Source organism: Molossus molossus, unplaced genomic scaffold, assembly GCF_014108415.1.
Source record: "Molossus molossus isolate mMolMol1 unplaced genomic scaffold, mMolMol1.p scaffold_m16_p_6, whole genome shotgun sequence".
NCBI lineage: Eukaryota > Metazoa > Chordata > Mammalia > Chiroptera > Molossidae > Molossus > Molossus molossus.
The window spans coordinates 60,101,822-60,129,296 of NW_023425399.1; the positions used below are offsets into that span (position 1 = coordinate 60,101,822).

Consider the following 27,475-nt stretch of genomic DNA (forward strand, 5'->3'; position numbering starts at 1 on the left):
CGATGAGAGAGAACATCGGCTGGCCACCTCCTGCCTGCCCCCCACTGGGGATCGGGCCCACAACCCAGGTATGTACCCTGACTGGGAATTGAACCAGCAACCTCTTGGTGCCTGGGTCGATGCTCAACCAGTGAGCCACATTGGCCTGGCCATTATGGACCTTTTAAAGTCCTCTCCTAATCTGCCTGCTCCTAGTCTTAGGCTCTTCTCTTATCTTGCAATTTTTTGTCCCTGACAGTATCTGCCCTACAAAGTGCTAAAATGTCACCAGTTTAATCAGTAAGAAAAGCCAAAAAGAGTCAGTGAAACACCTAAACCAGCGTACTGTTATTGATACGTAGTAATATGCAGATTAAGTATGATGTAGTCCCTTTGTAAGAGCTACTGGGTGCCCTTGAGGTTCTGCTTGAGGAATACCAATGACAATGGAACATCTGCATTGAGTGAAAATATCACTTATGTACAGGACTTCTCATAGAAACTGATGCCAGCTACTGTTGATCCACATCCAGGGAGCCACAGATTGTACCTGGGTGACATCATCCAGGTGACATCATGATGACTGACATTTACCTGAATGCTCTGAGGCCACAGGATGCTCCTGATTCTGCCCGTGGCATTGGACTGCTAGAGACCAAATCATAACTAAAGACTGATTTCTTTTAGCATTCAGGATGAAAGACGTGAGTACAAAACAGAATGAGACTATTTAAAGCTCCTGGCCACATTCACAAAAACAAGAAACAGACTAGCTCGATTTCCAGTTCTTCAGGGACACAGTGTCCTTAAGAAGAGATTAAACTCTCAGCAGGAGATTTCCACCACCATCTCGGGGAATGGTGATTTCTGGCATTTTCCATTGACATTTCTCAGTCTGAAGTGAACTAAGACAAACCACATGGAGCCCCACCTGTCTCCCCGGAGACCTGCAGCCGCTGGCCATTGCAGAAGGCGCCCCGGCCCCGCCGGCCGGTGTACAGTCGCTCCTCTGTGCAGTGGTAAATCACTCCAAATTCAAGCTGGAGGGCAGGGGCAGGACAGAAAACAAATGCTGTTCACTTAATAGATAAAGAAAATTACACAGTAATTCAAAGGTGAAGGTGTTCTAAGTGTTCTGAATCATGCAATAACAATGCGATAGAAAATATTTTCAAAAGAAAATTTAAAAAATTGGCATCTAGATTCAAAACTAAACCTGGGCATGGTAGCAAGCTTTCTTTCTTTTTTTTAAATTAATTACTATATTTAATAATGTACTAAAATAAAAAAAAAAAACTATATTAAAACGTAACATCATAATCAAGCATTAGTAACTGAAAGTTATTGAAAAAGCTTAATTCTTTAGAAAGGCTTTTTTTTCCCCCCCTGGGATGGTGGGAGGCTACTTGTGACTAACCATATTCCAAAAGTAATCCTCAAAATTGCTGATGTGTGAAGGATGAAGAATGTATCTGTAATGCCAACAGAATCACGAAACCCAAGGTTAGTCCAAGGTAAACAGACACGACTCACCAACAGGGACTCATCCCTGAGCAGGCAAATGCTAATCAGCGGCCACACCAGTGACTAGGCCATGGGCCACAGCTCCCATTCAGGGATGGTAAAAAGGAATAAAAAAATGCTGCCTGACACCCATGTGTTTTTGTGTCTTTCCTCTACGGACTTCTCACTAGTCAGGGTTAACAACAGCAAGTGTGCTCACTCCGGTGGGTAGCCAAGTATTCATTCCTTTGGAAAATGAAGAAAGACCCAGGCCAAATGCCCGAGGAAAGTCTCCGTCAGCCCAGGCTGAGCTTGACTACAATGGAAGGGGTTCTCCAACCTGCAAAAATTGGTTTTATCACCGGGGAAGATGGGTCGGGCAGCACGTACCAGGGGCATATGGCCTTCCAGCAACACTCAACCATCCTCCCCACTCTTCTACCCTGGCTTTAAAGGGCTTCCCAGACACAGGTCAGTCCTAGAATTGGACTAAACTTGGGGAGCCTGTGGGAATAGTGAGGAAGGGTGGGATGCTGCTCTTGACCAGGGGCCCTCTACTAAAAGCCCAGCCCACCTGGGTACCGTCACAGGGTGTGGGCCTCACCAGCTGGCGACCTTGCCAGCCCACAGCACTCTGGCCCTCCCTCAGTTACTCACATGGCAGTCGTGGGCATCACCCTCTGAGGTGACTACTCAACCCCCTACTCAGTTCAATGACAACATTCAGCAGAGAAACAAGTGAATAATTAATTCCTTGCCCAAATTTCAGAATTAAAAATCTTGCTTCAACTTAAGTTTTATGGGTATAAACTTCTCTGTTTCCATGCTAGAGAATCTAGGCTAACACTGAGGATTAAAATGAAAAAAATGGTGTTCTAATGGAGGGTTGCTTTTGAAAAACACTGAGCCCCTAGTCTTATTTAAATATAACTATAGTAACTACAAAGAAATTACGGCTTTTCTAAGTATTATAGCTTAAACTGATTAATAAAGTTTAAGCCGTGATCCCATGCCTTTGTTGCAAGCCCTTTGATGTTGCTTAGCTCCAAGGGGCTATGGGAACCCTGCAACAGCCAGGTTCTCACACTAATAGCTACAGGAAGATAAAGAAGAATTAACAGAATATTGGGATTAAAATTGTCCTCCAAAAATAGTTCTCATTATGTATGACTAAATCACACGCCCCAGGGGTCACATGGAGACTAACTTGGACAATTTGCTCAACCTCCCCTTCCACGGTCACGTCAGAAAAAGACTATGGCGAAAACAAGGGCCAGCCAAAGCCCCAAGCCTGCACACCCCAAACCAGTTTGCATTTGTTTACTTTCTCAGATTTGAAAAACACATGCTTGGATTTACTAGTCATGATTAAGGCCCATGACAAAGGGAGAAAAACAGGCATGCAGAGGTTGAAACCAAAAAGGAAGACTACATGAAACCTGAACTGGAGCCCTAGGGACCCAAGGGGCTTGAGGCTGCTGGCCCAAGGGCCCCACCCACCACATACCTCTTGGTTCACAGCAAATCCAATGCTTACTGCCACAGTTGGAAATCTGCAAAGGAAAACAGAATGGCTTACCCTCTAAAAGATAATAGCCTCTTGCACACCAACATGCAAGCGTTCAGGAGCCTGTGTGTGGCTGCGCAGCATCGTCACCCAAGACACAGAAGGACCTTGCTACAGTGCAGTGGGTCTGTTTTTCAAAAGCTACTTCCCACAATTTCACTAACTGCTTCCAAGACAAGTAGGCTTAGCTGACCATGTTGTAAGATCTTGAAAGAAAGTAGTATTCTGAAAGTCATGTAAAACTCATAAAATTCAACAATGACCAAGTACCCAATTGAGAGGGATTGTAATAATCAACTTTCTGGGTCTCAGAGACCTAAAGGGACAGCCAAGACTTCCAAAAAGGCCTGACTCATGCCCAGGTGGAGTGATGAGGGGCCTCCAGGAGGTGACATCACTGGCCCCAGGCCATAGCTTCCAGAGGCTGGGCCTGGGCAACAATAACAGCGGTCCTCACCCTATTTTTCACATGAGTACCCAAGCACAAATAGCAGGCGTGGGCCACAGTGGTCACAGGCTGGTTATGACATTGCAGTTTGCCTATGGTTTTATTTTGTGATTTTTTTTTTTTTTTTTGCTGCTCTGCGTCTTTAAAATAAGTTTTCCTTTGTGTGAAGATCATTAGAACTTAACAACAAGTAGGAACAAGGAAAGGCTAGGAACTGCTAACCTACAGAAAAACTTCAAAACCAGTCATACAGATCTATGTGCTGACTGCCATGGTGGCAAGCCATGACTATGATCGTTGGTGGCTGGCTCACCAAGCAAGTGCCCTGTAAGCCAGGCCCAGCTTTAGTTCTGACTCTCAGAGGAGCTCTCTGCCACCTGCTTCAGTCCCAACACTGCCACTGCTGAACATAAGGACAAACAGGTCCTACTGAGCTGCAGCGGCCAAAGGCTTCACGTGTCTTTCGGCTATGAGAATCACATGGCTGTGGCCCTTGACAGTGTTCTGGAACTGTAAGGGTCAGCACCACAGGGTATTCTCCAGATGATGCTTTTCTCCAAGTTGTCTCTCTGGCTCCATGTTCCCCTTTACTACACCATGGGGCTCAGCCACCCTGTCCCCATTACCAGCACATAGAATGGTGAGTGACAAAGAAGTAATAGGTGCTCCACTCAGAAAACACACCTAAGAAGGGAGATCTGTGATTCCACATGAATTCCCCAGGGGGTGTCAAGCCTTAGTATCTAGCCTGGCCAGTATGGCTCAGTGCATCAAGCACAGTCCCATAGATTGAGAGGTACGGGTTCAATTCCCAGTCAGGGCACATGCCCAGGATGTGGGCTCATCCCCAGGAGGGGGCCTGCAGGAGGCAGCTGATCGATGTTTCTCTCTCACATCGATGTTTCTCTCTCTCTCTCTAAAAAAACAAATCAATAAAAACATACGTTTAAAATATCATAGTCTAGTGACTGTTGCTTTATCACCAGATGGCACTATTCATTTGCCTAAAAAGGGTCACCTGGCCCTGGCCAGTGTGTCTCAATAGTTAGTGTTGGCCTGCACACCAAAGTGTCTTGGGTTCAAGTCCTGGTCAAGGGCACGTACCTGGGTTGCAGGTTCGATCCCTGGCCCTGGTGGGGGCACATGCGGGAGGCAATCCACGATCTCCCCCCCCCTTCCTTCCACCCTCTCTACAAAATAAAAACCAATGGAAAAATATCCTCAGATAAGGATTAACCAAAAAACCACAACAAAACCAAACCAAAAAAAAAAAAGGTCACTTATGTGGGCATGACTGACAGAATTCTTAGATAAACCACATTTAGCCTGGCTGGTGTGGCTCAGTGCATTGAGAGTCATCCCATAGACTGAGAGGTTCCAGTTCAATTCCCAGTCAGGGCACATGCCCAGGTTGCTGACTCGGTTCCCAGGACGGGGTGTGCAGGAGGCAGATAATTGATGTCTCTCTTTCACATCGATGTTTCTATAGCTCTCCCTTCCTCTGTCTCTAAAATAATTGATGAAAACGTTAAAAAAAAAAGAGAGAGATAAACCACATTTAGGAAAGGGTGATGATTAATGTGCTACATCAGAACTAGTTTTCCTACTTACATATAAACATATTGCTTACAGCAACACATAAGAGGACAGTGACAAGAGTAAGAACCCCATCATCTGGCTGAGCCCACACTTTATTACTTAAAGTGAGGAAATGGAGTGTTTTCACATCATCTATGACAGGGGTACCCCACGTATGGTCCAGGAGTGCAGATCCATGGGATGCCCCAACCTACTGAGTGGGGACCTGGGGATGGGCTAGAAAGCTGTGTCAACCAGGAATCCAGGGTTCTGTCCGTGTTCCCATTAGAGAACCACCCTCTATGGAAACCACATCCCTTTCAATGCCCACAGTCCTGGACAAGTGGGTACAGCTCCAACGCCTACCCCGTTGGTCAGAGCTTCCAGGACACGTCTGTCACAGCCCGGCCTCTGTAGCTCACTACCCTTCCCTTACCTCCAAAGGCCCTTCTGAGCTCCCTACAACCTGCTATTTGGCTGTTTTTAGTCCAGTCAGATTAGTCCTGACCTGCTTCTAATGGGCTCCTCATTCCATCTCATGGTGACATGAGGTTTGCTCCCACTCAAAAGGTAGCACTGGAATGTCAACCCTCACATGCCTCTGCCTACCCCTCATGCTCTGGTAGCTAATGGGCTGTACACACTTGCTTTCTAACCATGCTTACATCTCTAGGAGTCCTTCTTAATTCAACCCAACATTGTAAATGTAACAAAGACAATGGTTTTAAACAAGTGAAGACTTCTCACAAAATGGAAAACTTTATTTTTTTAAATTAATTAATTAAAATCCTCACCTGAGGATATTTTTCTGTTTATCTTCAGTTAGAGTGGGAGGAAGAAAGAGAGAAAAAGAGAGAGAGAGAGGAGAGAAACATCGATGTGAGAGAGACACACAGACTGGTTGCCTCCTGCAGGACCCCAACCAGGGCCAGGGACTGAAATGCAACCCAGGTATGTGCCCTTGACAGGAATCAAACCTGTGACCCTTTAATCCATGGGGTGATGCTCTAACCACTGAGCAATGGGCCACGGCTGGAAACTTTATTTTAAAAATATTGTCTTGATTACCTTTGTAATGAGACTATAAACTTATTAGATATTTGCTTATATATTTCTGCCTCCAAAAATGCTGCTTTGGGAAAGACAAAGTCTTAGAGAAGAGGACAGTTTAGGCACTAGATTGGGGTGACTGTGCTTATGCTCACCTGTGCACAAAGTTGCAGGTGCCATCAATGGGGTCAACAATCCAGGTGGGGCTGGGGGTGAGCACGCACTTGGCCCCTGCAGCCGCAGCCTCTTCTGCAATGAACCTGTGGTGGGCAGGAGCTCAGCCTGAGAAAATGCACCAAGAACTCAAGACAAAGTGCTTCAAACTGCTTCTGGTTCCATCAAAGACAAAGCAGACACAGTAAAGAGATTTCATTATAATTTCTCTGGGTCAAACAGGGCAGAGTCTGAAATAGATCATCTGGGTTTCCATCTGTCTGCCAGTCTTCTGGCTCAGCAGGATTTAGAAAATGCAACGTAACATTTTGATGTAGGAGTTTTGGAAAAGCATCAGGAGGGGTGAGTAGGCCAAGCAATACAAAAAATACAAGAATGAAGAACCCTGGAAAGCAGATCTTATAAAGCAATGCTAAAGTCTGTTTTAACTTTAGTCTGGAGGAGAGAAGACCGAAGACACGTGAGAAGGAAAAGCATGAGGAACGCCAGCCTCAGACAGAGCCCAGGCTCGGATTCTCCCACTAGTAGTACTGTATCCTGGGGAAGACAGCCTCGCTGGACCTGAGATGTTAAATGTCACCTACAGCTGATACCTCCCAGGTCTGTACCAAACCTGGCTTCTCCTGAACTGCAGACAAGGTGACAAGTACATCTGTGCCCACAGGTCTCCACCCTACGAGCTCAATGGGAGCTAACAATTCTCCACAGAGCACCCCTCCACTCTAGCTTCTGCACAAGAACCCGAGGTGGGCTGCCCCTCGGAAAGGCTGCCCCCTGGGAACCCAAGGGAAAGGAGAAAGTAGGAGAGTATTGCCCTGTCCCTTCCTTTTTGTATTTTTATTTTTTTATCCTCACCTGAGGACATTTTTTGTTTTTTGTTCAGATAGAGTGGGAGGGAGAGAGAGAAACATCGATGTGAAAGGGACACATCGAGTGGTTGCCAACCGCACAACCACCGAGATACATGCCCTTATCGGGAACCGAGCCCGGTCTCTCTGGACCGCAGGCTGACGCTCAAACCAGCCAGGGCCCTATCCCTTCCTTTGAGCATCCCCCACCCATCTTCCCCGGCAGCCCCCACAGGAGCATCCTAGCCTCAGGCCCATGCACCACCCTGCACCAGCTGGAGGGGCCCCTGTCCCTGGACCCCTCCTTTGTAATTAGTCCTCTGTAGTCCAAACCCTCCTGAAACCATACTCATTTGAGTGGGCCATCTATTTCCTGTTAGGAACCTGAACAAACCAACCAACATCTTGAAATTAGCCTGTACAAAAGGGAGCTGCTGGTTGTCTTTATTCATAGTTATCTCAGCAAACGGCATCTGCAAGGACCCTTTGCAGATGAGGGAAGGTATCCTAAGTTCTTTCTTCCTGTCCTTCTCCCTCCTCAAACCATCCACACAGGCTCAGCACAGCCCAGTGATGGTCATTCAGGCACTGGTGTGCAAATCACAGTTGCTGCCTATGAGCTGGTGTCCCTGCCAAGCTGGCCCTTGCTTATGCCTCCTGGAGCTGTTCTTGGGAGTAAAGAGCACATTCTATCTAAAGCAGACAAGACAGTACTCAGCACAATGCTTGGTATATGTTCCTGTCACAGCACCAGGTTCGCCAAGGGTGGGGCCTCTGCCTCTGCACTGCCATGTCACCAGGGCCTGGCTCATGGCAGGTACCAAGCAAACATTTGTTTTATGTGCAAATACAAGGCCCTGCTAAGAGGTTCTCCATTAGCATCTCATGTCATATCCATATCTGTACTAGAGAAAAAGGAGACCTGAAGACAATATATTTTTACTAAGAAGGAAACATGAGTGATGAACAAGAAATACATATCCCACTGCTGTCATGGTCATCAGGCAGCTGCCTAGCCCCTGATGTCAGAGGCTAAGAGGTCAGAGTGCTGGGCAGGACGCTATCCCCTCAGCTGTAAGGTGCTCCTAGAAATAACTCGTCCCAGAGGAACCATGTGTTTTAAGAACTGTGATCAATGAACTTATAGATGAGATTGACATCATATCGTTAACAAAAAGACTGAAATGGAGCCCGGCGAAGGTGGCTCAGTGGTTGAGTGTCAACCCATGCTCCAAGAGGTCACTGGTTCAATTACCAGTCAGGGTACATGCGGCTGTGTGCCAAATCCCCAGTTGGGGGTGTAAAAGAGGTGGCCAATCAGTGTTCTCGCTAATCGGTGTTTCTGTCTCTCTCCTTCTCCCTTCCTCTCTCTAAAAAAAAAAAAAAAAAATTAAAAGAAAAAAAAAAGACTTAAATGAAAACTGCTCTGGGCAATCCAGCAGCGACTAGCTACCTATGGCTGTTTAAATTTAAATAATTTTAATTAAGTAAAATTTAAAATAATTAAAAAGTCACTTCCTTAGTCTTACTAGTTACATTCCAAGTGCTAAAGGCTATCACAGTGGACAGCCAGAGAGCACATTTTTGTCTTCACCGAAGTTCTGAGGGCCAGGGTTGTCCTTGTCTGTAGCGCTATGAAGCAAGAACAAGTCCCTTGCATTCTGATATCACTTCTCAGTTCATTTCCATTGCATAGATTATGAAATGCATGCTCTATATGCACACACAGTCATCTAGCCCCTTCCATCTAGATAAATTGTGTGGAAATGCATCAGGGTACATGACAAGTGTACATATATCATTTTCAGGTTGGTGTTTCCACCTTCCCCTCTTCATGGTCTCCTAGAGAAACCGATGCAGGAGCAGGCAAAGCATTGAGGAGCACTGAGTGACACCTGAGGGATTTATGCCTGAAAAATGGCAGCTGTGCAGGAAGGCTTGGGCCAGCACCATTTGCCCCCAGATGCTTACAATCTAGAGTTGGACTGAAGGGAGTGGACACTGGTTCCCTGCTTTTGACCACTCCAGCTGGGATCGGCCTCCCTACCATCACCTCCCTCTATGGACTGTTGGATCCTTTGGATCACACCATCCAGGCAGCAAGTCCAAGTGGAAGAAACCCATGGTAAAAGGCACAAGGAAGTCAGAGGAGCCATGCCGGGCAGGGTGTGGCCAGGCAATGACACCCAAACTCCTGAACGCAGCAGAAACACAGGTGATGTACACAAAGAATCACTCCACTTAGCTGATAATTAAACATGGAATTAGCTCTGCCCACTTACTTGGCCAAAGTCTTAAGGAATTATCTGTTTTAATGTCTTCTTCTATGGCTATATGATTTTCCCCTGAAATGGCTTATGAATAGGTTCTTAAAGAAAAGTCTCCACACCCTAAAAATACACAATGATCATGTGCCAAAGTTTACATTGGCACATGTTTAACAAAGCAGTAAGAAGACATCAGTGAGGTCAAAATGGGAATGGAAATGACTCACATGCAAAGATCAGTTCCCAGGAAACTGAGGAGGAACGTAGAATTTTTTCTTTTTTGAAATTAAACGTGATTTTAAGTGGGAAGTTGGTACCCACCAAAGTTGGAGGGGAGACTGCTGAGGTCTTCTGGAGGAGGAAAGCACCTGCAGGACTGACAGCTAAGGCGCGTGTCAGAGAAAATGGCCTGCAGCTCAAAGGCCATCCATTCAGCACACGGAGGGGGCTCCTGAAAACACCAGGGCCACAGGTCTGCTACTTCATTAGCAAAATGTGTGGGACTCGGTGTCTGAGGCCTCCAAGCACCTTGTTCGCATCAGCACCCATAATGTTCCTGTTAGCACAGCTTTTGCTCTGCACAGCATTTCTGATAGGAGTAACTCAAAGCACTCTGAACTTTTTCAGTAGCTGGTTATTCATGCTCAAGAGTTCTTCTCTTTACCTGGTTGCCTGAGTGGAAGGAGGTGAAAGGCACATCAGTACCTGCCTACCTGCTCCGTGCCTGTGGCTGGTACTCTGGGGCAGGGCCGCCTGGAAGCTAATGGGTGTGGCCTGTGTCCACTCTTGAGACACTAAAATTACCTCACTGGGGAAGGATGTAGAGGTTTTATTCACTTAAACCTGATTGTCCTTGTGTGGGAAGCTAATACCACCGATGAGAGAGAACATTCTTCAGGTCTCCACAGAGGGAGTGGGGACATCAACTTGGACAAAGGGAAGTGAGAAAAGAAAATGTGAGACCTTAGTAAGAGCACTGGAACATCTACATAAAATTAGTGACACAAATAGGAAAAAACAATGCATGTGGCTACATTTGAGGACGTCAAGGGCCATTTCATTAGTCTATCTAATATGTAAGAGAAAAAGAGCAAATGAGATAAGGTTCAAAGTTAGATGAAAAATTAGAATGATATATTCTGCTGCATAATTTACTTTCTTCTTTTCCTAATAGTCATAACTGATGGCCAAGTGCATCTGGGGCTTTTCTTCCTGTCTAGTATTTACTCTGTGACAAGGTCAGGCCACTAGGGAGCCAATTAATGTTCCTCAGCTCCAACTTCTCAGGCTGCAGCCCTCCCCACCCTCAGCACTACAGCAGTTCTGCTGCCCAGACATGGGTACCCGGAGCAAAACAAGTGGGAATAGCAAGTGTCTAGCTGGTAGTGGCTGGGAACATATTTTTTCCAAGTCCAGGACTGTGCTGGGCACACTGCAGGGCACAGATGTCACCACAATGGACAGGCCTCATGCCACAAAAGGGGGTCCAGACTACGACAAGGCAGGTGGCTGTTGATACTGAGCAGCTGAAGCTGCTCTCTTCTTCCCTTCGCCTGTGTCAACCCAGACCAAAAAACAAGGACAGGTGTATATACATATGGTTCAGTGATGCTACTGAATATTTTCAAAGTTGCAAAACTTGGATCTAACTCAAAATCAACTGAAAACAGGTTTAAGCATGCAATAGGGGCAGGCCTGGATGGAGAACTGGAACTCTCAACCTTGACCTGCTGGCTTGCTTTCTGTCATCACCACCACATGTCAGCCTTAGTTCAGGAACTGCAGAGCTGACCTTGTTTGGGTACTTCATTCCTAGATGAGACCCTGAGAAGCAGGGTGATTGCCAAAGCTGGGGGCAGAAGCAAATTTAAACCTTTCTAATATTTGATTCAGTCTACGTCTGAATCAGTCTATGATCTGATCTGTCGTTCAGATCAGGGACCTGGACTTTATATTTCATGAATGAATAAGGTAAAATAATAAACCAGGGAGCCTAAATCAAGTTGTTAAAACAAAACAGTTACAATCTATCTTTAATATTCTTTCATGAAAGACTAAGATGAGAAAGAACATGAGTTCAGAATGAAAGAAAATCCTTCCTAAAAAAGGATGATAGGCAACCTTCTGCTAACATGTTGTTTAAGGGCTATAGTGTAATACTGTGGAAGCAGAGAAATTACAACATATTGTTTTATTTGACAATATGAATGCAATTTTTCCCATCATAAATTTATCTATGATATAGAACATAATTAAATGATAAAAATTCTGGTACTTTCTTTTAAATCTTTGTCATTGGCAAAAACCAAACTTGACCATAGAAAGGTTGAACAATGATTTCATTTCATTTGAATTTTCTGGGCAAACTGAGCAGAGAATAGGAGCAGTGGCATCCAGCCTTCAGTCATGTCCCAGCATTGCCCTCAAAGCAGAGAAGCGAGTCTGGGTAAAGACCCACGGGCTGACCACAGGCCAGCCACATCTCTGCCCTCATGCCAGGTGGTATGAGCTCATGGACCGCAGCTGGGGAGCCACTGCTCTGAATCACTGATTCCTGGTCAGGTGTGCGCATCTGCACCTCCCAGGGCCTTTTCAGAAACAGAGGCTTGGTGTTATCCAGCTGACACTCCCAGATGAGCCTGATGCATACTCTAGGTGAGGTGCACTGCTCTGGGTAGATGGTTTTCCAAAGGGGCTTCGGAGCCTGATGGTCCCTGGGTGACCATGAGGATGCCGAGTGGAGGTGGGAGAAGCTGCATTCACGCATATAATATGTTGACCTTTATTCTGTGATACACAGCAATACTTAAATTTACTTTGTGAAAATGGAGTCCACACCCCTTACTGATACAATATTGGATCCAAACCACTAGCAGATGCTGCCAACACACACAATAGGGCCTATAATTTTAGAATTTGGTTTATCAGAGTACTGTAATCTGACTGAAAACAGCCAGAACCCTGATAATGCCATGATGCCTACTCTGCAGTGGCCTCAAAGTCTTTACTAGGACCCCACAAAGCTGATCCAGCCCTCATTTCTGTCATAGCCAACTGGACCAATCCCATTGAAATCTCGAGAACCAAAATAGTTCCTCAACCAGAAACAGCTGGCTGTTTTTTTTTTTTTCCTCTCAAAGAGTAAAAGCAAACTATATAATTCTTTTGATATTGCCATTTAATTTAGATTTTTAAAAGTTTAAAAAATTATAAACATTTTAGAGCTTATAAAAATTATAACAGATGTCAGAGATCCCAACTTCACATAGAATAAGGAAATATGAAATAACAGACACTCAAACACAAAGGTTATCAACAAAACAAAAGAGAATAAATAAACCCATTGGCAGAGAGAATTCTGAAGGGAGAATTGGTGACCCTGAGGTAACCTAACCAGCTGGAAGGAAACAACAGGAAATAAAGGAAGAATTTGAACAGCAGCTTGTCCTTTCTTTCCTTCAATTAGTTATTCACAGGGAGAAAGTTTACTGTGCCTACCCTCTGCTAGAGAGATGCTGAGGGAGATGGCCTTAGACTTTCTGCTCCATAAGTACATAGAAATGTGGAATCTTGCCATTACAGTGATCTATACCCAGAAATCAACACTGATATTCCAGTTTTAGCCATTCTCCATAAGAAAGGAAAGAGAACTCTCAAATCATGGCAGTGGTTTTCAAAGTCTGTTCTGCAGAATTCCAGGAGTGAGGGAGGGACCCAAGGAGCCCCCTAGAGCTCAATGACAGTCTTCCTCTGAGGTCTGTGGCTCCCTTGGAACTAGATGCAAAATGCTGTGTAAATATTTTAATTTTTCTGAGGAAAAAAATTTATAGTTTGCATTGGATTCTACACATGGTGACTCCAAAAATTAAGAACTTCTCTAGAGAAGAGGGTGGGTCCTCATAAAGACTTAGGGAACGAGAGCAGCCTTCCCTGTCGCTTGCTGTGGCCTGGAGAGGAGACTGCCACACCGCGTACTAGCAGGCACACCAGCAGGCAGTGGACCTGGGCCCACACAGTCACATCCTTAGAAAATATGCATGGCACTACCAAGAACACACGGGCTGCCAAGGAACATTACTGCTCCAAGTCCCTGCAGAAACATGCTAAGTGGCTTAGTAGAGGGCAGCAGAGCTCTTCCCCTGAGCATGCGTTGTGGAAAGTGAAGCCTTTTTCGTATTTGTAAGGTAATACAGTGACAGGAGGGTTATCAAGATGGTAGTAAAAGAATGAAAACAAGGGTCAGTTTGTTCTCCACACAATCAAAACATCAGGGACCACCCTGGTGGGTTTGGTTCAGGGGTTGGAGCATCGGTCTGTGGACCAGAGAGTCCTGGGTTCGGTTCCCGCTAGGGGCATATACCAAACCAAACCAAACCAAACCAAACAAAACCAAACAAAACAAAACCAAACAATACAACAAAACAAAACCACATTAGGGGGCCGATGGCAAGGCCTCTTGTTTGAGGGCTGCCCCTATCGACCAGCAGCGTGGCCTCCCCAAGTTAGACCCTGGCCTTCTTCATGAATGTGGCAACGTGTGCCTGGGGTGCTTTCCCCGAGGAACACACCTACCTGTGTGAAGGAAACCTCTTCTGCAGCTCAGAAATAATTAAATCTTCCACAAGGTGATCTGTTTCTGTCACAAGATCTGCAGCTGATGTTTTTGTTGAGACCTGCTTTTCCTCAGAAAGGGCTTTTCTGATGATCTGGAATACAAGCCCAGGAGGCTAGGTTAAACTGATAAGCATCCTCTTGCCCCAGACAAAGGAACTCTCCCCTCCTGTGGGGCCAACTCTGACTTTGGTGAGCACTGGGAAGAGGCAGTGGGTGTGAGCCTGCAGAACACCTACCTCTGCCATCACTGACAGGCCTGCAGGGCTTAATATTACACCCAAGACTCCGTGATTGGGTTTCTAGTGAGCCTTCATTTCATTACCCACTATTCTCCTCATAAGAATGACACACTCACTTGTTGAAGTTATTTTTGTTCTCATAAATTTCTGTGTATGAACTTATTTTCCCTAATTCATTTTATATATCACATGAAATGGATTATGCTCTTGCATCCAGATTACAAATGTTCAAACTGAGAAGCCTGGGAAAGCTGAAATGTTCTTCGAGAACATGGAGTGTGTTCTCCCTGCTGCTCTGGGTCAGGGCATTATTGACCATCCAAGGAGCACTTACACACCAACTAGCTTTGGTGCCAAGGGGCTTACGGAGCCTCGGGGCTGAGCTCGTGGGCAAGCTCTGCAGAAGTGTGGGCTGCCAGCACATCCTGTCTAAACCCACTGTGCCTAAATATAGGGATCCCTACGAGACCAACAGGAGGACATGTAGAGTGGTTAATCAGTCACAAGATGTTTGGGAGAGGTCAGTTCTAGTTTGTAAAATCAAAACCACCCCTACTCCAACTCAGTCCTTTCTTGTAATTTCTGTCTTTTTTTTTTTTTTTTACCGTGATGACAAAGTTAGAACACCTAAAAAGGGCTTCAGATGCAGACCTTTCCTCCAAAACTAGACACCACCCCAAGATCTTGCAGTTCTTCCCAAAGCACCTCAATTGTTCAGCTGCCCAGATAGACATCTTTTGCCTGTTGGGACACTTATTCTTTGACCTTAGATAAGCACTTCGCTCATATCTTTTTCATTCCAGCCTGCACCATGTACTAACCAAACTGAAGAGGAGGGCAGGAAGAGATTCACCAGGAAATCTGAGGACAGGAGGCAATGCTCACATGGAATTTTTTTTCAATTATCTTTACTGTTGAAAGTATTACAGATGTCTTCCCCTTTTCCTCTCACTGATCCCCTCCTCCCTGCTCCCACTCCCCTCCTGCCTTCCCCACACTATTGTCTGTGTCCATTGGTTATGCATACATGCATATAAATTCTCTGGTTTATCTCTTCCTGCATCCCACACCCTCTGATGTTTGTCAGTCTAACAATCATTTTGTACTTCTTAATCCCTTCACCTTTTTAGTCTATCTCAATCCCCCTTCTATCTGACAATCAACAAAAAGTTCTCTGTATCTATGAATCTGTTTCTGTTCTGTTTGTTCATGTTGTTTGTAGATTCAATTATTTATTTATTTATTTTTTTAATCCTCACCCAAGGATATTTTTCCATTTTTTGTACAGATAGAGTGGGAGGGAGAGAGAGGAAGGGAGAGAGAGAGAAACATCGACGTGAAGGGACACATCGAGTGGCTGCCACCCGCACAATCGACCAGGGCCGGGGACAAACTGCAACTGAAGTACGTGCCCTTAGCGGGAACCGAACCCGGGTCTCTCCAGACCGCAGGCTGACGTTCTAACCGCTGAGCCAAACTGGCCAGGGCTGTAGATTCAATTATTGATAGATATGTATTTATTGCCATTCTATTGTTCATATTTTTCTTCTTCTTTCTTCTCCTTCTCCTTCTTCAAGAAGACCCTTCAACATTCCATATAATACTGGTTGGTGGTGATGAACTTCTTTAGCTTTTTCTTGTCTGGAAAACTCTTTACATGTCCATCAACTCTAAATGATAGCTTTGCAGGATAGAGTAATCTTGGTTGTAGGTCCTTGCTTTTCATCATCTGAGTATTTCTTGTCACTCCCTTCTGGCCTGCAAAGTTTTTTCTGTCATTAATTTTTCAAATAGATTTTCAATTTCTTGTTTTCTCTCTTCTCCTTATTGCACTCCCATGATGCGAATGTTGGCACATCTGAAGTTGTCCCAAAGTCTCCTTACACTATCTTTGGATTCTTTTTTCTTTTTGCTATTCTGATTGTGTGTTGTTTGCTTCCTTATATTCCAAATTGATGGTTTGATTCTTGGCTTCACCTACTCTACTATTGATACCCTGCAAATTTTCCTTTATTTCAGTTAGTACATCATTTATCACTGGTTCTTTTTTTATGCTCTTGAGGTCTTCATTAAGTTTCTTGAGCATCCTTATAACCAGTGTTTTGAACTTTTCATCTGTTAGATTGCTTATCTCCATTTCGTTTAGCTTTTCCTGAAGTTTTGTTCTGTTCTTTCACTTAGGATATGATTGTCTCCTCATCTTGGCTGCCCCCCTGTGTTTGTTTCTATGTATTAGGTAGAGTTGCTATGTCTCCTAGGCTTCCTAGAGCGGCCTGTTATAGCAGGCATCCTGTAGGGTCCAGTGGCATAGCCTCCTTGATTTCCCCAGCTGGACACTTAAGGTGCCCCCTCCCATGTGGACTGTACACCCTTCTGTTATAATTGAGTCTTAATTGCTGTTAGCATGTCAATGGGAGAGATTTTCTCAGGCTGATCAGCTGCAAGGACTGGCTGTGACCACTGGCCACTGATCTCTGACCATTTCGGAGTATTAGCTGTGCAGGGGCCCACCACCCAGAGCAAGACTTAGTTGAGCAGGGTTCTGGTACCCACTGCGTCCACCCCTTCAGTGTGTTGCTTGTGGAGGAGGCTGGGGGGTGGTGCTTCAACATGGTCTGAACCTGTCCAATGGGTGTTGTGGCTCTTGGGCCTCCGGGAGGAGCAGGCCAAAGTCAGCCAATATGTGTGTTCTACTCGGGGCCACCAGGCATAAACTATAAAATGACATGAAGATGGCTGCTTCTCGTGCTGGGCTTGGAGGTGCCTGGGAGAGGCCAAGCTGTGAACCAAGGCCAGCTGCTGCTAGTGCCAAACCTGGGGCCAGATGTTGCTTGTTTGAGAGATTTTAGGAAAATCCAAAGCATGAGCCAAGACAGGCCAATCCTATGGTAAAACCTCTGGAAATAGGTTGGGTGGGCCAAAAAGTTGGGTGGGGCAGGGCCTCAAGGAATCACCAGGGTGGGGCAAAGAGTGTGAGCCAGATTGCTGGAGTCCCAGATATGGCGCCCATCTACCTGCCCTGGTGGGGAAGGGTTCACCAAAGGAACAAGGGCTTCTGCCAGCATATCTGTCCCAGAGAAAGCTGTCCCTCCAGCTCTCACCCCAATGCCAAACAACTCAGGTCTTTCCTAAATGTCTCTGGTGCTTTTCAAGCTGCCTCCCCCATGCTGGAGCCCAGAGGTAGTGAGTCTGAATAAGTCTGTGCCAGGCGCTTTAAGAGGAACTGCAGAATCCAGTAGCCTCAGCCTCAATTCCCACTGGTTTTTACAGCCAGAAGTTATGGAGACCTCTCTTCTTGGAACTAGAACCCTGAGCTGGGGCTCCTGGGGGTGGGACAGGGACCCCTCATTCCTTAGTATCTTCCCAGTTGAGGTAGCCCTCCTGATTTTTTTTTTAAATCCTCACTTGAGGATATCTTCCCCATTTATCTTCAGATAGAGTGAGAGGGAGGGAGAAAGGGAGAGAGGGAAAAAGGGAGGGAGAAAGGGAAAGAGGGAGGGAGGGAGGGAGGGAGGGAGAGAGGGAGAGGGAGAGGGGGAGAGAGAGAGAGAGAGAGAGAGAGAGAGAGAGAGAGAAACACCGATGTGAGAGAGACACATCGATTGGTTGCCTCCCACATGGCCCCGCGATTGGTTGCCTCCCACATGGCCCCGACCAGGGCCAGAACCGAACCACAACCAAGGTACATGCCTCTGACTGGAATTGAACCCGCGATGCACTGGTCTGCAGGCCGACGCTCCAACCGCTGAACCAAATTGGCCAGGGTATGCATCCTGATTTTTATCCCCCTCATGTGGGTATGGGACCAGCCCATACGCACCTCCGCCCCCTCCATGTAGCTTCTTCTTTAAGTTCATAGTTGTAGGACTTCCATTCAGCTCGATTTGAGATTTCATGCAGATCTAAATGATGGTTGTTCTGTAGTTTAGTTGATTTTTGATGTGGTTTTGGGAGGAGGTGAGTATCTTGTTTACCTACACTGCCATCTTGACCGGAAATCTTACATGGAATTTTAAAGAATAAGCAGAATTTCCTAGACTTCGAGTACTCTCTCTTTTTTATGTTTCTCATAGTTGTCCCCCCGTCCTAGTACTGGCCCAAACAATAGTGAGCCTAGAAAGGCTTTGTATGGTTTTTATTTTTTTATCTTAGTTGCAAAGGTAATAGACACAAAATGTAGAAAGTTTGGAGTATAATATATTTTGTAAGTAATACAAAAGACAAAGCATAAAGCAGTCATGCATAATGTATTAACCAAAGAAACAGTCCCATTAATATTTTGGAATATGACTGCCACCTGGGGCCTTCCTGTTCTTTTTATTTACAACATCCTGCTCATCGCTATCAGGTTCATTTCTTTAAAACACCAATTTGCACACAGCAAGTGCCCACCAAATAAATCCTCAGGGGTTCCTTGTTTATTAATATCAAAATCCTCAAATCCAGCTCATGTAGAACCCACCCCATCCTCCAGGAATCCCTAAATTTTTAGCTAGTCCAGACCTCCTGACCATAGGTTATTTGATAGTGAGCATGTATCTTGTATGGCAATTCAGTGTAGTGTGCATGCATGTGTATGTATGGGGGGGGGTGTATGTAGTGTATAGGAGGAATATGTGGGGGGGGTGTATATGTATGGTTTATATGTGTTTGTGAGGGTGTTGTATATGATTTGTGTGGTGTGTGTACAGGTATGTATACATATAGTTAGAGAGAAGGATTGATAAATACACCCTAACCAGAGGACACACCACTGGAGCTTCTCAAATACTAATGCACATGAGTCACCTGGGGTCTTGTTGAAGTAAAGGCTGTGGTTAAGTAGGTGTGGGTTTTGGGTCTGAGACTTGCATTTCTGACCAGTTCTGTGGTGACACTAATACTGGGGCGCACACCTGAGTAGCAGGGACTGGAACAGGCTCTGAGTGAGGAAGGGTCTTCCCAGCATAAAGCACTTAATGGCTCCTTATTACTCCAAGGATAAAGTCAACACCTCAGTGATAGTAGTATGCAATGGCTTTGGAGAGTTGGCTCCAAATAGCCAGTCTCCCCTTCTTCCTTTTAGCAACAAAATTCCCAAGTTTAGCAAGGTATGGAGCCACTTCAGAAGTCTGCACCTCTCTGCCTCTCGTGCAGGTAGGTGTGGCCTGTGACCAAGTTCTGAGCAAGAGGATGTAAATGAAGTGATATGTGCAACTTCTGAGTCACATAGTTAAAAGGTCATTTCCTCTTGTTCTTTTCCCCTTTGCCACCAGGTGTGATGTGGATATGGTGGTGAGAGTTCAGCTTTGGTCACCTGGAAAAAGAACACCTCCTTAATGCAACAAGCAAAAATAAATCTGGGTCCCTGAGTGACTTTGTGAAGCAGAGGCCCTGCTCCCCAGACCTCTGATAGGACTTCTATGAGAAAGAGCCCTGGCTGGTTTGGTTCAGTGGTTAGAACATTGGCCTGTGGTCCAGAGAGACCCCGGGTTCGGTTCCCACTAAGAGCGCGTATCTCCATTGAAGTTTGTACCCGGCCCTGGTCGGTCGTGTGGGTGGCAGCCACTCGATGTGTCCCTTTCACGTCGATGTTTCTCTCTCTCTTCCTCTCTCTCCCTCCCACTCTATCTGAACAAAAAATGGAAAAATATCCTCGAGTGAGGATTAAAAAAAAACAAGAAAGAGCCCTGGCCGGTTTGGCTCAGCGGTTAGAGCATTGGCCTGCGGTACAGAGAGACCCGGGTTCAGTTCCCGCTAAGGGCATGTACCTCGGTTGCAGTTTGTCCCCGGCCCTGGTTGGTCGTGCGGGTGGCAGCCACTCGATGTGTCCCTTCACATCGATGTTTCTCTCTCTCTCTTCCTCTCTCTCCCTCCCACTCTATCTGAACAAAAAATGGAAAAATGTCCTCAGGTGAGGATAAAAAAAAAAAACAAAAAAAAAAACAAGAAAGAGAAAGAAATTTGCCTTGCTTCTGTCATTGGTCTCTGTGAAGGAAGCCAAATCGTCAACCTAACAATTACAGGCCTCACTTAACCTCTATTCTCATCTCCTCTACCCTCCTCATCGATGCATTACTATTATGCTCCAGCCAAATTGCATCATTCACCCTAAAGTCTCCTTCTGACAGAATTACCAGCCTTCCTTTGGCCCATATGTTGTTCTCTTCCTTTGCAACCAAGTTCAAATGTCACCTTTTCTATGAGGAGTCTCCAACATTTTTGGACACAGCAGGGCATCCACCCTTTAAGTGTGCTCCTAGGGCATTTATGCAAATCACATAACTGAACCCTTGGGATTCTACAGCAATTCACTCCAGCTGAAGGACCCTTGTCTGTCTGTCTCGATATCCACCTCCCACAGGTATGTTTTGCAGCCTATCCAGGGTCTCAGTGAACATCTACTGAGTGAATGAATAAAGATTTCTTTACTGCCGCACACTGAGCTCACACAGGTCACTAAAGTCTGGAAGACTTTTTAGCAAGTGCTCTTGTGAAGTCATGTCTAACCTCACTGGCATTTATGCACTTGGTCTTCCAGATCCAAAATATACACAATTCTACTATGTTGAGCAAATGCATGCTCAGGGGTATGTGTGGGCAGTTTGTCATTAGGGAAAATTTTCCAGAGGAACCAAGCCCTGATTGAGAAGGAGCCTGTTGTATCATGTTCTTTAGGCATTTCTTTTCTGGTTTTTTTTTTTTTTTTTTTTTTTTTTGGTTTATCATTGGGCTATGATCATTATGTGTGGCATGAACCATAAGGAAGGCCACAGGCCTGAATGTTCCTGTGTCCTCTAGTAGCAGGGAAGGCCACACCACAGTGCTTTGGCTAGCCCTCTCTCATCTGTTGCTGCTCCTTCAGGCCCGGGCTCACGAACCACTGATCCAGTTACACACCCAGACATTTAGATTGTATTTCTGAATTATTTTCTAAAAGTACACTGTCCTTCTCACATTACCTATCATCAGTTGCCTGCATTGCTAAAACAGCCAACAAATACCCTTTGGTCATGCCCCTCTGAAGCGCTGCCCACCCTGTGCAGAATGGTCTCTCTAAAAAGCAGACCTATCTACTGGCACTCTCTGTGGCTTGTTGGGCTCATCAAGAGGATGGTGGGCCCATGTCCGATGTGAGGTCCTCCACAACCAGACCTGGCAACACTTGGCCCCACAGCACCCTGCGCCCTGTCCCCCTTGCCATGCTCAAGCACTCTTCAATATTCTCCCTCCCACACCTTTATGTCTTTGGACATGATGTTCTCTGTGCCTGCAATGGCCGTCCTGGATACCTCCTGCCCATTTGTCCTTGAGGATACCGCTTGAGTCTATTTTCTCAGGAAGCTGTCTGTATAGCCCTCCATCCACCCACCCTGGGGGAGACTCTTCTCTTGGGTCAGTGGTTCCACAGCACTGAATTCATATCTCAGTACTGCACAGACCTTGCTGTTTCAGCAGTCAGGATAGGCCTGTCTCTTCCATTAGACTGTAAGCTTCCTAAAGGCAGAAGCTCTGCTTTTCATCTTAGTAGCTCCAGACCACCCTTTCCTACAATACTGAGTAGGTTCTACTCTCCCTCTCTTGGCCCCAGACCCACTAGGGCAATATGCATTGTAATGGGAATTTACCAAACTTATCTGGTGTATTTCCATAGAGGAGATCACTATCAAAATTAACTTCCTTTCAGTCACAATGAGTTAATGGCAGTAAGTTAACCTAAAAAACTACATCAAACAATATACAGGTTTAATGTAAACCCTATCAAAAGTCCAGAAATAGAAAATAAAATCCTGAAATTCCATTTTCACAGAAATAGAAAAAAGAATCCTGAAATTTGTATGGAACCATGAAAAACCCCAAATGGCCAAAGCAGTCTTGAGAAAGAAGACCAAATCTGGAGGCATCACACTCCCTGATTTCAAACAATATAACAGAGCTATGGTTACTAAAACCATATGGTACTAGCTGTAAGACAGATACACAGATCAATGGAATGGAAAAGAGAGCCCAGAAATAAACTTACACATACATGGTCAGTTAAGTTGCAACAAAGGAACTGAGAATATACAATGGAGAAAGGATAGTCTCTTCAATAATAGGTGTTGGGAAAATTAGACAAATACATGCAAAAGAATGAAACTGAATTACTGTCTTACACCATACAGACAAATTTAATCAAAATGGATGAAATACTAAACTTAAGACTTAAAACCAAAAAACTCCTAGAAGAAAACAGGTGATAAGCTCCTTGACATAGGTATTAGAGATGATTTCTTAAATCTGACACCAAAAGCAAAAGCAACAAAAGCAAAACATCAACAATTGGAACTACCTCAAACTAAAAAGCTTTTGCACAGCAAGATAAACTACTAACAAAATGAAAAGTCACCATCTAAAGGAAGAAAATAATTGCAAATCATGTATCTGATAAGAGACTAATATTCAAAACATATAAATAACTCATATAACTCAACAGCAACAAAACAAACAACCCAATTAATAAATGGGCAGAAGATCTGAATAGACATTTTCCAAAGACGTATGGATTGCCAACAGGTATATGAAAAAGTGCTCAACATCACTATCAGGGAAATTCAAATCAAACCCACAATGAGATATGACCTCAAACTTGTTAAAATGGCTATCATTAATGAGTCAAGAATAAGTGTTGGCAAGGATGTGGAGAAAAGGAAACTCTTGTGCACTGTTGGTGAGAATGTCAAAGGTGTTGACATCTGGGTTGTAGCCCATAATAAAATAACTTTAAAACAACTTACAGCCCTGTCCAGTGTTGCTCAGTGGTTAGAGTGTCTACCCCTGTACAGAAGTGTCTTGGGTTTGATCCCAGTTGCAGATTCAATCCTTGTGCAGGAGGCAGCCGATTGATGTCTCTCTCACATCAATGTTTCTCTCTCTCCTTCTCTTCCTTCCACTCTCTCTAAAAAAAAAAAATCAATTGAAAAATATCCTTGTGTGAAGGTTAACAAAAAAAAACAAAGAAAGAGGGAGCCCAGCCAGTGTAGCTCAGTGGATTGCGCATCATCCCTTGGACTAAGAGCGTCCCAGTTCATTTTCCAGTCAGGGCATTCAGGCTCGATCCCCAGTAGTGGGTGTGCAGGAGGCAGCGGATCAATGTTTCTCTCTCACATCAATGTTTCTGTCTCTCCCTTCCTTTCTCTCTAAAAATAAATCAATAAAAACAGATTTTTAAAAAAGAAAAGTTTAATTTGTAAATTTTCCTACACAGAGAGAAAAGGCAGTGATAGAATGTTGTATTTTTCAAATTAACCAGTATTAGACTCAAATATCCCTCCCTTTAGCCACAGGTGCATCCATAGGTCAATGGCCTGTGGAGCTGCCAGGTGAGTTACCTGCTGAAAGCCCTTCCCCATGGCTATTTTCTCTCAGTCTTGGAGATTTTAAACATTCTCACTCTGCCAGCAATAAGTTAGTGTATGCTGTTTTTGAATTAATGTTTTTCAGCTATTCATGAACTATGCATAAACTTCACCTCCTGACCTGAGTCTTTCCCCCCAAATAACATTCTGTTAATGTTTAAAATATAAAAGATGACCTTCAGTCACTAAAGTCTAAATGTCATATCTAAAGAAGAACAAAATCAGCTCCAGCATCAGAGGCATCATTTATAAACATGTCCAATGTCTCTTTATTGTTTGTACACCAGCTTGGCTCTGTTACTGCCCCCAAGCCTACCATATGATTGTTATCCAATACTACAGAGCAACTTATGGAACAGCATGTCCAAAGAACTCTGCTGGAAGTGGGGTTTTCAACAAGCAATGTGTCTTTCCTTTTCAGATCAGGAAAATGTCACTACCAGAGGTATGGTCCTGATGATATTGCCACATTTCAGACTCTAGATTTATTCGAGCACAAATGAATGTGATGTGATAGCTAATTTTATGTCAACTAGACTGTGCCATGGGGTACCCAGATATTTCCTCAACTGTTATTCTGGAAATTTATGTAAGGGTATTTCTGGATTACAGTTTAATCAGTAGTAAAACAGACTGCTCTTCATAATGTGGGGGTGGACCTCACCCAATCTGTAGAAGGTCTGAATAGAAGGAAAAAACTGATCGTACTCTGAGTAAGAGAATTCTCCAGCAAATTACCTTTGAACTTCACATGCAACACCAAATGTTGCTGCTTAGAGCCTCTGAATTTGAACACTGGCTCTCCCTGGGTCTCCAGCCTGCCAGCCCACACTGCAAATTGGAGTTGCCAGTCTCCAAATGGTTGTTTCTCTGGGGAACCCTGACACATGTGACAATCAATAAAACCTACATAGTAAATCAGATACCCAGGTAATAATGTGGCTATCACATGGCACAGTGGTCAGCAATTCATATTTGGTAATACATCACAAATGACTGGAGAACCTTAATCACGGGAAAGAGGAGGAGGAGCTGGTTAAAGCAGAGGTGGGCCAAGGACACCCGATTCTCTGGGTGCTCATGCCAGTGAGTCTCAAGGCTCTCCAATGCAACTGCCTCCCTCTTCAGCGTCACAGCTAAGTTTCCTCAAACTTGCCATCTCTATTTTCTAAACTCCCATCACCCTCAGCCCACTGTCTTCCCTTGCACCCCAGCACTCTTCTGAACCTGCCTTGCCAGGCACCTAGCCACCTGCTATGCCGAATCCAGGGGGCCCTTTGCACCCCTATCTCAGCTGTATTCTCGTTGTCCTCTAACCCTCTTGGCCAGGGCCTCTGAGACCACTGTCCTCCTTTGGTGCTTCTCCCATAGACTATTTTTTTTTTTTATAAGAACCAGGCTGGGGCCCACACTCAGGAGCCAACCTCCCTAGAGCGCTCACCTGCTCCATCACCATAATGCGCGCACTCGCACTTGCTGAGGGCTTCCTCTGTCCCAGGCACCATTCTAAGCAGTTTGTGCATAACAACTTATTTAACTCTCACCATTACTCTGAGGAAATAATAACAATTATTCTTGTGTTAAAGATGAGGAAACTAACCGCTGGCCTGTGTTGCTCAGTGGTTAGAGCATTGGCCCAAGCACCAAAGGGTCGCAGGTTAAATTCCCGGTCAAGGGCACATAGCTGGGTTGCAGGTCTATCCCTGGTCCTGGTCAGGGTGCATGTTGGAGGAGACCAATCAATGTGTGAGTGTATGTGTGTGTGTGTGTGTGTGTCTCTCTCTCTCTCTCTCTCTCTCATTTCCCTACCCTCCTCCTCACTCTCTCTAAAAATCAACAGACCTCAGACCTCCTCAGAACTCAGGTGAGGATTAACAAAACAAAACAAAACAATAGTTGAGGAAACTGAGGCACAAAGAAACTAGGGAAGTTGCCCAGGGTCATACAACCGTATATGCAGGAGAAGGGATTCCCACACAGGTGCTCCAAATCTTCCATCACTAAATGGAGCCACCTCTCTTGGGCTATTGTTATGATTGACTGTTGTCAAATCCCTCTCTGGTGCAGTTTCTTCTTTAAAGCAATGAAATCCACCCAGCTTTCCAAGCAAAAAAACCCTGTGTCCCCTTCAACTTACAATTCATTACCAAGTCCACCAACATGCAGTTAATTATTCATCAAAGATTCCCCTTGGTCAGCTTTAAGTACACCCACCTGCACCTCTGCTCTTCACTGAGGGCTTCCTCATATCCTCCAAATTTCTCCTCTTCTATCTTAAGCTTCTGCCACAGTGTAATTCCTGGGTTCCGCCTTCACTTTCACCCTTTGCAGTGCCTATCTTCCTTCTTTGCCTTGACCCCATTCTCTACCCTCCCTAAGTTTATCATCCAACTTCTACAGGTGACTCCTGCTTTTCCTTTTAAAGATATTTCTTCCAAGAAGCTGTCCCCAGTCTCCCAGGGCCTGGGATCACCCCCACCATAGTCATCCAGACTTAGGCCTCTGTCCCAGGGCAGCCTGTGGTGGTGGTGGGGGGGGTGGGGGGGCTGCCATTGTCCACTCTGCTTCATGATGAATACATCACCCAGGTGGCCAAGGCACTGCCCTGGCTCCTGAGGCTGGGAACTGGGGCAGTGGATACATGATTCTAAGAGTGGCTTAGCTACATGGATATGGCATTGCCTCTTGGTTGAATTCTTCCCTTATCTCCCTGGGAGAAAAACGTGAGCCAGACCAGCCTTAGGTTCTGGTGGCATGACGCCAAGAGACGAGGAGGAGTTTGGACTCCAAACTCTCTTATCACTCCAAACTCTTATCTCTCCAAACCTGGTTCTTGGAACCTGAGCTCCCCAAGCCAGACCCGACTCCTAGTGCTGGGGGTTACGTTGAGCCTGGAATCCACTAGCCACATTTCCATCCTCTGGCTACTCTCCCCGCAACCCCAAAAACAGAATTCTCTACTACTAAGTACTTCATTTGGATTAGCAAGTAAATATCCACAGAGGCTGATTCACTTACACGTGAGGTGACACCAGCCTTTTCTCCTATCCCTTAGTGAGACCCCAGTGGGATTTTACTGACACTCCTGCACCAAGGGCTGGGCTGATGCAGGGCTGTGCTGATGGAAGGGCTGCAGGTGCAAACGCCTCTGGAAAAAAGTGCTCATTTTTCTTGAACAGCTTTTGTTAGCAAAATGGGCATAAGAAACATGCCGCTTTCCTTACAACCATGTATAAGGAAAATGACAGTTGGTCTTGTAAACAGTGTCGGGGAGTAGTAGGCCTTCGACTCTTGGACCCACAAAAGGACAGCTGCTCACTCTGCACCTGCCAGTTGTTGTCTCCCGGGGATTCTATCTTGGCTGAGGTTTTAAATGTTGGTGCAACTTTTATAACTGTCAATGCAGGCTGACCCCACCCTGTGGAGCTCTGTGGAAATTGGAGACCTGGACTTGGGGCATGGAGCAGTGTGGTACCATGGTTAAGGCAGGAGACTAAAGGCAGGGGAATGGTGAAATCACCACCTGCCACCTCCCTTCCTCAAGCAGCAGGCACATTCAGCTCAGGCAGGAAGTACAGAAGTCTTTTCTGAAGAAATGGACAACTCAAGACATCCACATGTTGACATTTGGAAAAAACAGGAGCTTGACTTGGGGATCATCCCATGGCAGAGCCCAGGGGTAGACAAGCCTGCTCTCTCCCTGTCCTGGATCTGGCCTTAATATCATCCCGGGCCAATGACTCTCAAATTGGAGTCTCCACCCTTAACTTCTCCTCTGAACTCTGGTTCCAAACTTAACATCACTTAGAAAAACGCATGGGCAATTCAAGC

General features: G+C 45.3%; 1 protein-coding gene across 2 annotated transcripts in view; it reads right to left on the minus strand.

The window, feature by feature from the left end:
* IMPA2 (inositol monophosphatase 2) overlaps positions 1 to 27,475 on the minus strand; it is a 52,263-nt gene that overhangs the window by 15,133 nt on the left and 9,655 nt on the right. The window contains exons 2-5 of one of the 2 annotated variants that reach the window (XM_036245747.1): positions 13,987 to 14,120; positions 6,281 to 6,385; positions 2,990 to 3,035; positions 911 to 1,019 (exon numbers count right to left, since the gene is read on the minus strand). In XM_036245747.1, coding sequence (XP_036101640.1) covers positions 911 to 1,019; positions 2,990 to 3,035; positions 6,281 to 6,385; positions 13,987 to 14,120 — 394 coding nt within the window. The remainder of the gene's footprint in view (positions 1 to 910; positions 1,020 to 2,989; positions 3,036 to 6,280; positions 6,386 to 13,986; positions 14,121 to 27,475) is intronic. The other variant, XM_036245748.1, reaches the window with a different exon arrangement.